Here is a 13,888-nt window from a genome sequence, read left to right on the forward strand (position 1 = left end):
TCTTTGTTTTCTATGGTCTAAATTATTTCTATGTTTAATATTATTATCTTTAATATCTATTTTCTGAACCAAATCTATTTTCTATTTTCTATTTTCTGTTCTATGTTCTCTATATTCAAAATATGCTCTATGATCTCTATGTTCTGAATATGCTCTATGTTCTCTATGTTCTGACCATTGTCTATGTTCTCTATGTTCTGACTATGCTCTATGTTCTCTATGTTCTGACTATGCTCTATGTTCTCTATGTTCTGATTATGCTCTATGTTCTCTATGTCTACTGGATATTGGAAGAATTTTAATGTATTTCACACTTCCAAACCTTTGATTAGCGGACAATAGCTTTTAGTAAGACCAACAAACTTCAAACAAACAACCCGACAAACTATATAGTCCAACAAACAAGCAGAGAAGCAGCATGGACCAACAAACTTCAAACAAACACCCCGACAAACTATGATATAGTTCAACAAACTAGCAGAGAAACAGCGTTGACCAACAAACCTTCAAACTAAAATAAATAAAACTATAAATTACAAACAACTCTTTAAACACTGTTTATACTTAAGGCTGTCTCAAATTACAAATAAGTATTACTTGTAGGCTTTGTGTCCTTGATAATCCTTTATCAGACTTAAACCTACAGATAAACTAAGACAGATAGATAGATAGATAGATAGATAGATAGATAGATAGATAGATAGATAGATATATAGATAGATAGATAGATAGATAGATAGATAGAAAGTGAATCAATTGTTTGGTTGTTGTTCAGAATAATTGACAAGGTGCAAAGACGCTGATATAACTCCTTTAATTCATTGCTATTCATTCATCCTTCAATTTTCTCCTTTAATTCATTGCTATTCATTCATCCTTCCATTTTCTCCTGTATCCTTCCTTCCTATGTTTATTCCCCTTTTAACTACTGTTTTCATTTACAAACTTTTCGGCTTTCAAAAATTACTGTTAATGCAAAACCATTAAAGTAGATGGTAGCTGTTAACACTTTTTGTACTTGTTATTTTCCTTAACTGTAGTTTTACTTTAAATAACACTTTTTATTTAGAGTAAGCTACAAATAATAGGCCAGGGGTCTCAAATAAGTATTTATAGTTTTTGATTGTGGGCCAAAATATCAATTTTAGAGTTTTTAAAATTAAAAAATGCTTGAATTTACAATTAAGATGAAATTATTTAATATATTTTCAAAAAACAAGAATTTGTGCGAATGGATAAAGAACTAACCGACCTTCTTCATTCCAAAAACACTTTGTCTGCTAGAGTTGCGCAGACATCGCTTTATTATCTCATTTTTGATTTTACATTTGTACTCTTTTTGTACTTCACAGCTAGTATAACTCGGCCAAAAAAAAGATACACCCTGTATCTACTAGGAACGTATTGTATATACACCCTGTATCTACTGGGAACGTATTGTCTATACACCCTGTATCTACTAGAAACGTATTGTATATACACCCTGTATATACTAAGAACGTATTGTCTATACACCCTGTATCTACTGGGAACGTATTGTATATACACCCTGTATCTACTAGGAACGTATTGTCTATACACCCTGTATCTACTGGGAACGTATTGTATATACACCCTGTATCTACTAGGAACGTATTGTCTNGCTGTTACTTTTCCTGTACAAAACCAAAGTATAGTGAAAATTAGCCAAATTTGAACGAAAAACTTAAAAAAGAATTTAAAATTGCCAATGTCGTTATGTTAAAAAAATGGAGATTGTTAATAAAGAAAAGAAGAATGTAACCAATAGCTGTTGAAAGCGTGAGACTGAGTATTCCCTTGAGAGGGGGCGTTACCTCCCCTCCCCTCCCCTCCCTGGGACACGCCCACCAGTCACTATTGTGGGTTCTCCAATAACCTGGTAATACGATCAGTTCCGTTCTTGTCACATCTCATTACTTTATTTTCTCAACTCGTTTTTCTCAGACCCTTGATCAGAAAATGGTTTTTAGGGTACTGGATTGTGAATCAGACACGACACTTTTTTTATTTTTTTATTAGAGAACCACTTGAAATTACGTCTATAGTCCATTTAAGCAGCTTGATTGATTAGTCGAAATTTGAAATATACAAGGTTTTGACCATCAGGTTGCTAAGATATAGGGATGAGAAAATAGAATTTTTTGCGAGTTCAATGAAATGTAGGGGGGCACAAAGCGCCAAGAATGTCTATTTTGATACAAAAATTTTGTCAGCAAGTCGTTAAATTGTATGCTGTAGGTAGATGTAATGTATTTAATGTACTCGTAAATACATTTATATTTATAAAAGCTCCATTTGTTTTACAACAGAAGATGAGATTTTAGAGAATATAGTTTACATTTTTCCAGATAAAATAAACAAAATTTCCAAGATCATTTCCATTTTACGCTTGACTTACCTTTATTAAAATGTCAGGAAAATTTTGTGGAGGGGGACGTTAGAAGGTTTATTGGGGGGGATATTTGTAAAAATTTACAAAAGAGCACCGTTGCAAACCAGAATCTATTATAAAAAGGTTGAGATTGGTCGGATATATTTTAAATAATTTGGTATTCAATGTTGAAAGTTGGCGCTGAAAAGTAGAACGCAAACGAAAAGTTTAAAAAGGACCATTACACATTATAAATATGTTTAATTTCAGATCTGTAAACGTGATTGGATGGAATAGAATCCGGCTTCAAAATGACACTTTCATTTCAAGGTTTGATTTCCGAAAATGGTCCTTTTTAAGAAAAAATCGAAATCACTGAATAAGGAAAATTTTTATTTTTTTTCAGAAAGTACGATCGCTGATTTTACCCCATACAGAACCTCAGATTCAGGTAACAAAAATTACACTCATATGCATAAACATTTTGAAACGTTGACAGATTTTTGTTACAATTTTCGCGGATTTCAAAAATTTATTACTATTGTACTTTTTTCACAATATAGATATAAATAAAAATCTAATTCTCATGAAGTTGATGGGAATATTAGAGATTAAAATATTTAATGAATAGGAAGATTTTAAAAGATTTATTTTTTTATTAAACCCCGGTTAATCCTCTTTTTATTAAATTCCATCTTTTCAAAGTTAAAACTATTCAGCTCTTTTTAAATAAAAAGTTATCTTTTTAAAAAGACCTTTCATGGATTTAAAATAAGATTATTAAAAAAAATGACTAAGATAAATTCGACTTTTTACAGTGGTATCCAAAAACTGTGAAAGAGGATGACGACTCAAGAAACGTTAGAAACATTAAACGTCGTCATGGATCCCACTGTAAAACAATACGGCTCCTGTTGTAAATCGTTAATGGCACCTTTTAACTAAAACTTCCTTTTGTCAGGGCACAGTGGAGTAAACCAGCTAGGAGGGGTTTATGTAAACGGTCGTCCTCTACCTGACTCCACCAGACAGAAAATAGTTGAATTAGCGCATAGTGGAGCCAGACCTTGTGATATCTCTAGAATACTTCAAGTTTCTAACGGATGCGTTTCAAAAATACTTGGAAGGTAAAAAGAACAATACAAAAAACTAAACTAATATTAATGATGATAATAATAATAATAATAATAATAATAATAATAATAATAATAATAATAATAGGTATTATGAGACAGGATCTATTAAACCTCGAGCTATCGGAGGCTCTAAACCTCGAGTAGCTACCCCTGGCGTTGTCAACAAAATATCTGATTATAAGAGAGAGTGCCCCTCAATATTTGCCTGGGAAATTAGGTGAATAAAGGGACTGTTCTTAAACATAAAAACATGTTAAACATAATTGAAAATTTAATTGATTGCAATGTGCATTTTCCCATGAAAATGTATTCGCTTACTTACCCTTTACGACGGGCTCTGATGGAACATGAAATATTTCATTCCGCTGATTAATTTTAACAATTATTTTTACCTTGAAAAACAAAACTAAAAGAAGATTTAATTTTTTATTTCTATTTTTAGAGACAGACTTCTAGCAGAGGGTATCTGCAATAGTGACAATGTTCCAAGTGTAAGTAAATTAGCACTTTTATTCCATAATTTAAAACAAAAAGTTTATTATCTGACCTTTATAATTTAGAGAAAGAACCGATACTTTTTTCATTTTGGAAAAAAAACTTTCCTTTTTATTTTTCTTGGATAATATGATCGTTAGGTCTTGTCCAAGGATTGTTAAAGGATAATATGATCGTTAGGTCTTGTCCCGGGATTGTTGAAGGATAATATGATCGTTAGGTCTTGTCCCGGGATTGTTGAAGAATAATATGATCGTTAGGTCTTTCTCTGGGATTGTTAAAGAATAGTATGATCGTTTTGTCTTGTTCCGGGATTGTTAAAGGATAATATGATCGTTAGGTCTTATTCCGAAATTGTTAAAGGACGTGATTACAAAAAACATCGTTTTCGTTTGTTGTGGAAGGAATTTTAATTTTTGTCTGGTTTTTAATGAATAAGGAAATCATTACAATTGTTTGTTAACAGTGTTACTGTGCAGACTTGGGAGAATGTCTTTTTTTGTTGCAAATAATGTTTAGTTATGTAGCCAACAATCTGAAACGTAAAAATTGAAAATCTTTTTAAATGATATCGAACCTTGTAGCAAATTAAGAGTCATTCGAACGATCCAGGGTGTCTTAGAAAACATGAAACGCAACAATTAAAATATTAGTATGCTTCTGCAAATGAGAAAATAAACACTAATAGTTAATGGTTTATGACAAGACATTATGCTAAAAATTCGTCAAGACATGTTTATGGAGACACCCTGTAGACTTTTAGTCCTATCTTTCAAATTTAAATTGAACTTGGTGAATATAATCCAAGGAGATTGGGAAAGAATGGGAAATCCAACAGATTGAGAATTGCCTTGGAAATCCAGCGGCTTGGAAACAGAAATTTATTTTTAAATTAAAGAATATTTGTCAGGAAACTTTTTGACATTTCTAAGATTTTAAGAAATGAAAAAAAAATCTTGAAAACAGTATTTTCCAAATCATTTTTTTCTTGTAAACAATTTTTTCTTTTATTGCATTCTTATATACTCATCATAGCTTTATTTGAGTTACTAGGCTTCGAACTTCTTTTAATTCTGACCATCCCCTTCCCTGGGATCATGTCAGGTCCCACAACAAAATTGGACCCTATTGGTTCATTCCTTTTGACGTTTATTGGTCACAAACAAAGATACAAGCAAAGTATATAGATGGATAAGAATGTCTATTTATCTGTTTATCTATAAATAGAAATATGTATTGTTAAATTTCATATTTGTTCAAAGGATTTTCTTTGTAAATTCTAGACTAGAGAATAAGTATAAGTGTACTATAAGTGGGGTTGTTGATCAATGTACTACAAACACTGTATATTGCCCTCTTGAAACATATATTAAACATTTATGTTGATATTTCAAGAAATGGTTTTATACTGGAAACTTTTTAAGGCATAAATATCTTTTTGAAGTTATAACACATCGGTTAAAAGTGAAAATTTGCAAAAAAAACTAATAAAATTCTTTAAATAATTAATGTGCAGCACAATTTCTAGATAAACAAAGCTTTCAGGGAATCTATTTCAAAAGTTTTTTGGTTCAGGGTAGGGAACTTTTAAATGTACGGATCAGCTCAACTCTCTCCTCTGTCTTAAGCGGTTTATATCGACATCAATATTTGCAAATTTGCATGAAAAAAAAAATATAAAAAAGGGACAGATTCTGTTTTTAAAATAAGTAATATTAAATTTTTACAGTTTTATAATTTATTTCTGTAATGTAGTGACAAACAAAAACGCTTTGGATATTTTGATCGTTTAGTTCGCTTATACAAGGGAAGCAGGGAGGATGGAGAGGGGAGGGAGAAAGGGAGCACCCAAATGATCTTTACTTCCGGAATACGGAAACTAAACTTAGGGGGATTTCTCCGGCAAGAAACCAAGGACAGGGGAATTTTTCCCCATCATCAACAAGAATTCTAATACTTACTTTAGATCCCATTGCAAATTGTTCGTAATTACTTTTTTAAGATGAAAACATATAAATAGTTTTTCTGGACTTATATCCCCCTTTTTTCTGGAAATAGCAACCTCCCGTAACGTGATTATACTTTTCCATATTAATTTAGGTTAAGATAGATAAACTGGAAGACTATGATACGNCTGTATCTGGCTCTATGGACAGGACTAGCCGGTGCAACAAAGTTGACGCGGCCAGACTTTATGGTTCATATAGGTTGAATTTACTTTTGCGTGATTTCACCAAAGCGAATTAAATAAGATATCGATTAAATTGTTACAATATAAATCATTGTAAAAATGAGAATAGGAATAAAAATATATTTTGATGGTTGAATATAAAGATGATTATCAGCTTTTCTCTACGCACAACTAGTTCACAATTCAACTTTTTTGTCCGGTTAAATCTGGGCCCAGGGGCGCAAAATCATCTAAATTTTTTTGTAATTATAGATATTTTTAAAACAAATTTCAGGAGAAAGGTAATTTTTTAGTCTCAATAAATTTAGTTTTTTTAAATGTTTAAATTTTTTTGACGCCCCTGGAATAAAGATGCTGAATTGGAAGGGATACATTAGGAATTCGGGGGATTAGGATTGAAATTTAGGGGTTAGTGCAGGGATTTAGAGGTTGGATTGAATTAAAATTAACATAGAAGAATTCTCAGAATAGTTATTATAATTATTATATTTCAAATATTTAGGGTCTTATCCACTTTATATACAATGGAAAAGTCAAAAGGATTAGTTGAAAAAAGTCGTTAAAATATTTTGTTGTTGTTTATCAAAGAAACCTAACTTCAAGGGACCCTTATTTAAAGGAGGGGTTCGCCCTATTCACAAACGTTCCCATTGAAACCTATATCTTGGAATTATTCCTACATATTTTCCTGCAGTAGAAATGATTAAGTAATTTTTGCAGAAAATTCGCAAATGAGAATAATCAGTTTTTAAAATTATAAACATGGATTCAGACAACGCTTTTAAGGATACATGTGAATCGTACAAGACATTCTGTAAATGGAGGGTCAGCTGAAGTTAAGTTTACCAAACGTTTTAAACCACTCAGTAGTAAGTTATAAATAGTTTAACAAAGAAAGGTTTCTTAAGAAATCAGTCCGTTTAAAGTTTAAACTTTTGTTTAAAAATATTTATGTTTTCTGCTTGCACATAAATATAATATCAGTTCACTCCAATACACCTCAGCTTGCCCTGTCGGAGATTTCAAAATAAATGGAATTTTGCAAAGTTTTAAATTTTCTGCAAATTTATATTGTTTCTTTTGCACAGTCCAGTAAGTTACGGTTACCTCCCCCCTGCCCCCTTCACACACAAAGCAACCTTGCTACCCAATTTCTTCCCTCCTTCCTCTTCACCCAATCTTTCGACCGGAAGTATCTCTATCTGAATATTGGTATATAAGCATCATCTATTGATGGTAAACGGTAACGATAAAATTCCCACAATTCCCTGTTTTCCCCCACCCTCTCCCACCTTCCCCCATGGGGGTATTTAGAGTTATATTGGTATTCTCTTGGTGATATTTATCCTTCCATTACTGGTTAGTTGGTTATACCTCATTGGACGCCATTACCCAAATTTAGAATAGAGTGAGGCTAGGAGGGGGGAATTACGTAGATTCTGTTACTAAAGTCAATGTTTATGATAAACTTAGAATGTTTAACGGGGGCGGAGCTGGGTGGGCGTGGTATGGAGCTACGCCTACTCCCTCCCACCTTGGCCTACACTCTGCTCCACCCACTCACCCCGCCTTGACACACCCATTCCAGTCTAGAGACATTCAAGAGGATAAAAAACCAGGTTAGAAACTTTAAACAGTCAATCAATCATTGATAGATAGGATAAATCAATTATTTAATATGTAAATGAATAGATAGACATTTTGAAATCAATTAATGAAAAGATAAATTAATAAATAGATTATTGAATCAATCAATCATTATATGAATAAATAGATAAATCAATAGATTAATAAATATATAAATCAATCATTAGATTTATAATAAATCAATCAATCAATAGATCATTAAATCAATCAATTATTAGATAAATAACGCAATCAATCAATCAATATATAAATATACAAATCAACCATTAGAAACCAATAAAAAATCAAACAATCATAAGATGAATAATTCAATTAATCAATCAATCAATAGATTAATCATTGTTTTCATTAATCAAACAATGAGTTGATAAATATAAAACTAATCAGTAGATAAATCAACACCCACCCAGGCTCCATCCTTCCCATCTGATTTAAAAACCGTTTGATCAGCTGTAATGAAAAAGAGGAAAAAGCATTCCTGTTAATGAAATAACGAAAGCAAGACATGCCTAGTCTGCAAAATAAAACACATATAATATATTCACTGGATTTCAAGTGTAGAGTATTAGGAACAGTGTGTCCAAGTGTAGAGTATAAGGAACAGTGTGTCCAAGTGTAAAGTATAAGGAACAGTGTGTCCAAGTGTAGAGTATAAGGAACAGTGTGTCCAAAACAAAGTTCCAGAACCAAAAACAAATTGGTGGCTTTCGGGACGTTCATTAAACTTCTCTTTCAAAATTTAACCAAGAACATAATGGAAAATGTAAGCAGAAAAGGAAAACAAGAGTGTAGTGCAGAGAATGAAGTACAGCCAGAACTGTGACAGGGTGTGTGCAGATGTGTGAGCACCCTGTTTAATTGCTTTGACCCTCATCTATTTAATTTATACATATTGTTAAAAACTAAAATAAAAAAATTAAAAATGTTAAAAATCAAAAGATAAATAAATAAATCATTAGATAAATCAATCAATTACTAGATAAATAAATCAATTAATTATTAGAAAAAAAACTAATCAATCAATAGATAATTAAATAAATCAACCATTAGATAAATAAATCAATCATTAGATAAATCAATAAATCTATAGATAAATAAATTAATCAACCATTATATAAATAAATCATTCAATCAATAGATAAATCAATGAATTAATCAATCAATCAAAAGATAAATCAATGAAATAATAATGAAGTCATTATTTATTGTTTAGATTTCTCTGACGCTGCTTCCTTCCATGATTACGGAAGTGAAGGTCTAAATGATGCTTTGAGTGATGGTAACTCAGAACATAACTCTTCTGCTGATGAGGATTCTCAACTCAGGTATTCTAACTCATTCTTAACTTATTTTTCCCATCATAGCCAAGTACAAGCACTTTATAAACCTATAACAACTCTTTTTTACTTGGATTTACTGGTACCGAACCGACATGATGTACCAGACACCATATCGACCTGGCCTGGCCTGGCCTGCTCTACTAGCATGTATTAGTACCAACCCGTCCTATACAATACTTGCCTGTAACATTTTCAAGTACCGACCCGGCCTGCTCTATTTGCCTGTACATTTACTGGTACTGACAACACCTGCTTTACATGCCTGTACATTAGCGAGTACCTTGAACCTCCCTACTGTGCACTGTACAGAGCTGTACATTCACTGGTACTGACCCGACCTTACTGTACAGGCATGTGCAATCTCTGGCACTGACCTGGCTTGCTTTGCATTCTTTACATTAGCCAGTACCGACCCAGCCTACATTCACTTGTACCGACCCAACCTACTTTTCTTGCCTTACATTCACTAGACCTGACCCGACCTATCGTACCTCCATGTACATTTACACGTACGGACCTAACTTTCTGTCCTGGATTGTACAATTTAGACATACTAATACTAACAACAACATATCGTGAATATCTTAAAAAGATATTTTAAAAATGTTTTTTTTTAAACAAAATTAACATGTTTAGATTAAGGTTAAAACGGAAGCTGCAGAGAAATAGAACTTCTTTCACAAATGAACAGATTGAACAGTTGGAAAAAGGTGAAATATAATCAATAGTTTGTCTTACTAATGAAAATAAAATCATCATAATCATCATAATTGATCAAATTAGACCATCTATTAATAATCGATGATAATGACAAATACACCACAATGCACTAGAAATACAATCAAAATTAAAAGTAATGTTGAAAATGATAACAAGAAAGAATTATCACTGCTACAAGCATTAGTTTATAGTAATAATGATAATGATAATGATAATAATAATAATACTCTAGAATTTGAGAGGACTCACTACCCTGATGTGTTTGCTCGGGAAAGATTGGCGGAGAAAATAGGGTTACCAGAAGCAAGGATACAGGTAGGATACAGGGATACAGGGATACAGGGATACAGGGATACAGGGATACAGGGATACAGGGATACAGGGATACAGGGATACAGGGATACAGGGATATATACAGGGATACAGGTATACAGGGATACAGGGATACAGGGATACAGGGATACAGGGATACAGGGATACAGGGATACAGGGATATATACAGGGATACAGGAATACAGGAATACAGGGATACATACAGGGATACAGGGATACAGGGATACAGGGATACAAGGATACAGGGATACAGGGATACAGAGGATACAGGGATACAGGGATATAAGGGTACAGGGATACACGGATACAGGGATACAGAGATTCAGGGATACAGGGATACAGGGATTCAGGGATTCAGGAATTCAGGAATACATGGATACAGGGTCAGTACCGCTGGAATAATAGAAATCCTAAATATCTCTGGTATAAAGCAGATAGAATAGGATTTATATATATTTACAGGAGCAATTTCAGCTTCAATCCTTCTCATCCTCTTTAATTCACTCCATAGATTCATAGTTCCGTTTCTAATTGTTTTGTTCCAAGGGATAACAGACAGACACAAACCCTGTACAGACAAACAAACCTAGAATTCCCTATCTGTAGATTACGTGTAATGACTCCACCCCTCCATCATTAACTAGAAAACACTCAATGTATCATCAAAGAATATAGGAAGATAGGGAGGGAGGGGTGGGAATGGGGAATAAAAGAGGAACATTTTAAATAAAAAAAGTTTATTCCCGAAAACTTTGAATACAGAATAAGAAAATCCACAAAAAAAATTTAATATTTACGATTTATTTTTCTTCAGGTTTGGTTTTCAAACAGAAGAGCAAAATGGAGGAGAGAGGAGAAACTTAGAAACCAGAAGCGTCCTTCAGGCGGAGGGGGAGGAGGAGGGGGAGGGGGAGATCATGGTTCTCACACTCCTGGTATGCTGGGGAGTCCTGGTACTCCAGGTCCTACACCTACTCCTGGTCCAGTTACGAGGATTCCCTTCAATACAGGGTTCAACTCCATGTATCCATCCATACCACAACCTATTGGAACCATGGCAGATTCTTACAGGTAGATAGATAGATAGAAAGAAAGATAGATAGATAGATAGACAGACAGATAGACAGATAGACAAATTGACAGATTGATAGATATACAGACAGATAGACAGATAAGCGGATAGACAGATAGACAGATAGACAGATAGAAATATTCAATATTATCTAAATATTTCAGGTCCCACTACAGCACCATGAGTAACCTCTCCTCTATGTCTCCGTCCTGCCTGCAGGAGAGGAACTCGTCCTACTACTCCATGTTCCACCATGATCCTCTCTCATCTCTTTCCTCCTCATATGGAAGGTAATATCTCGTTGAATCTCTCATCATTTTTCAAACCAAACTGGAACTTTGAAGAAAAAGAATTACAAAATGAATGGTGGATTATTCTATGTTCTGAAATACAAACAAAATACTGTGATTTCATGATTTGTTGATCATAAATTTAACAAAAATTGAAATCACTTCAAAAGTAATTTTCTAAAATGTTAAGGAGTTGTGGAGTGTCAAGTCAGAGTGCCCATATGTCCTCGTATGGGTCTTCTTTATCCTCTTCAGTCGGAGCTACTAATTCTGCGGCAGGTAATACTTTATTTGTATCCTCCTCAGTCGGAGCTAATAATTCTGCAGCAGGTAATACTTTATTTGTATCCTCATCAGTCGGAACTACTGATTCTGCAGCAGGTAACACTTTTTTATCCTCATTTTTTATCCTCTTCGGTCGGAGATACATCTTCAGCAGGTAACATTTTTACTTTGTACTTCTCAGTAATACTTTATTTATATCCTCCTCAGTCGGAACTACTAATTCCGCAGCAGGTAATACTTTTTTATCCTCATTTTTATCCTCTTCCGATTTTCTCCTCTGGCGGAGATACAACTTCGGCAGCAGGTAACACTTTTACTTTATCCTCCTCAGTAGGAGCACCAGGTAACAATTTATTTTTTCCTTAATCAAAGCTAGTAATTCCGCAGCAGGTAACATTTTTTTCCTCCTTTAGAGCTTTTAATTCCGCAGCAGGTAATATTCTTACAATATCCACCTCAGTTGGGGCTACTTAGGTTAAAAAATCATTCCAGCATCTTCCAAAGTTGACAATTCTCTAACACACTTAAGTAATTAGCATATGCATACATGCATACGATATAGATCTACATATACTATTATACTAATTTTTGAATTTTAGGATTGCTTGGTGCTGGAGTATCTGTCCCTCTGAATGTGCCTGGCCAGAGTCCTGATATTGCCTCCAACTACTGGCCTAGGATCCAGTAGTTCACTTTTACAGTCATAGATGGCAGCATGGATGCAGTTTAACTCCTTTCTTGGGAGCCAACTTTCAAAACATAGATACAAGGAGAGTTGAAGATGCAATACTTTTCATCTTCTGCAATGCAATGAGTCCAAAATTAGGACGGACAATAATTTGAACAAGAGACAACAGTGCCTAGTAAAAGGTTAAAGCTTTCATGTCTGATCTACAATTGCAAGTGATAATTATTCTGAAGAACGAAGCGTTAAACTGCGCCTTATGTATAAGAACAATTCAACCATGGGACCTGGACATTGAAGAGAAAAGTTCTAGAACATTTAGATTTGGTTTTCAGTCAGAAGTTTTGTCTGTCCTTTACTTTCTCGTGGTAAAAAGGTTCAACGCAGGACAATTTCAAAATGACAGAGCTTTGTTTCATTAATTCCCAGTTATTATGTATTTTACAATTCTAGTGTTTATCAATTATAATTTGATATTTTTAATTCAACTTTATAGATATCTAAAGACGTTTTATACATCAAGGTCCTTCAAGGACTTCAAGTGTTTTATACATCAAGGTCCTTCAAGTGTTTTAACTTGCCGTTTAAATTTTACCAGTGTTTTAAAGTCAGCATTTTTTTCACATTCCTGATTTTCTAATTATTTTCTATACTTGCAATTTGGGGTCATTTCTTGTTATACTATTTGCAACATTTAGTGTAAAATTGTAAACACCATTTTTCAGAACCTGCAAAACTCCTTGTTTAACAAAAAGCTAGTTTGTTCTACTAAGTATTCGAACTTTTCTAATGTTTCCACTACAATATATCTGCGATCTTTAAAAAAAAAGTTTTGTTTTTGAAAAACATCATGTTTGTAAGTCCACTTTTGAAAAATGCAAACAATGCAGCAAAGTTTATTTATATTGATTTAAGGGCCAAACTCATCTTTAAAAGTGCTTTAGACTTAACATTAAATTTTTAAGTTCCTTTCTCTGCAGTGCGTACACTGCACTGCACTGCACTGCACTGTACACTATTCACTTTATAGTGTACAGTGAATAGTGTACAGTGTACAGTGGACCTACAACTTTAAATACTCTAAATAATAAAGCTCTAGTCTAAAATAATATTATGAAATTCACCCAACACTTTCAAACACAGGAATGGATGCAGTGTTATTATTTAAGTCTTTTAAGTCAAGATTTATGGTTTTCAGTCAAGTAAAACCTTCATTTCTTATGTAATAATAATATTATATGTAGACAATTGTATTTGATATCAATAAATATTTATCATTTTAAAAACTTTTTTTATGATAAC

The 13,888-nt window shown here is 33.1% G+C and overlaps 2 protein-coding genes across 3 annotated transcripts in view; both read left to right on the plus strand.

The window, feature by feature from the left end:
• The window catches only part of LOC111700858 (paired box protein Pax-6), a 29,614-nt gene extending 25,511 nt beyond the window's left edge, over positions 1-4,103 (plus strand). The window contains exons 2-6 of one of the 2 annotated variants that reach the window (XM_023471918.1): positions 2,663-2,722; positions 2,799-2,843; positions 3,354-3,519; positions 3,614-3,745; positions 3,971-4,103. In XM_023471918.1, the coding sequence (XP_023327686.1) occupies positions 2,704-2,722; positions 2,799-2,843; positions 3,354-3,519; positions 3,614-3,745; positions 3,971-4,088 (480 nt within the window). In that variant the 5' untranslated portion in view covers positions 2,663-2,703 and the 3' untranslated portion in view covers positions 4,089-4,103. The remainder of the gene's footprint in view (positions 1-2,662; positions 2,723-2,798; positions 2,844-3,353; positions 3,520-3,613; positions 3,746-3,970) is intronic. The other variant, XM_023471919.1, reaches the window with a different exon arrangement.
• Positions 4,104-7,670: 3,567 nt separating this feature from the next.
• LOC111700857 (paired box protein Pax-6) lies at positions 7,671-12,742 on the plus strand. Its single transcript, XM_023471917.1, has 8 exons — positions 7,671-7,833; positions 9,075-9,186; positions 9,844-9,911; positions 10,154-10,236; positions 11,069-11,325; positions 11,491-11,616; positions 11,807-11,895; positions 12,501-12,742. The coding sequence occupies exons 1-8, from the start codon at positions 7,689-7,691 to the stop codon at positions 12,587-12,589; spliced, it is 969 nt and encodes a 322-aa protein (XP_023327685.1). The 5' UTR covers positions 7,671-7,688; the 3' UTR covers positions 12,590-12,742.
• Positions 12,743-13,888: the final 1,146 nt, after the last annotated feature.

The sequence above is a fragment of the Eurytemora carolleeae genome, unplaced genomic scaffold (genome assembly GCF_000591075.1).
Source record: "Eurytemora carolleeae unplaced genomic scaffold, Eaff_2.0 scaffold366, whole genome shotgun sequence".
NCBI classification, from domain to species: domain Eukaryota; kingdom Metazoa; phylum Arthropoda; class Copepoda; order Calanoida; family Temoridae; genus Eurytemora; species Eurytemora carolleeae.

Excerpts from the sequence above, each read along its gene's own strand:
- LOC111700857 (XM_023471917.1), top strand. The coding sequence starts at position 7,689 with ATGTTTAACGGGGGCGGAGCTGGGTGGGCGTGGTATGGAGCTACGCCT. Across the intron at positions 9,912-10,153 it reads GATTGAACAGTTGGAAAAAG|AATTTGAGAGGACTCACTAC; the intron begins GTGAAATATAAT and ends ATAATACTCTAG. Across the intron at positions 11,617-11,806 it reads CTTTCCTCCTCATATGGAAG|GAGTTGTGGAGTGTCAAGTC; the intron begins GTAATATCTCGT and ends TAAAATGTTAAG.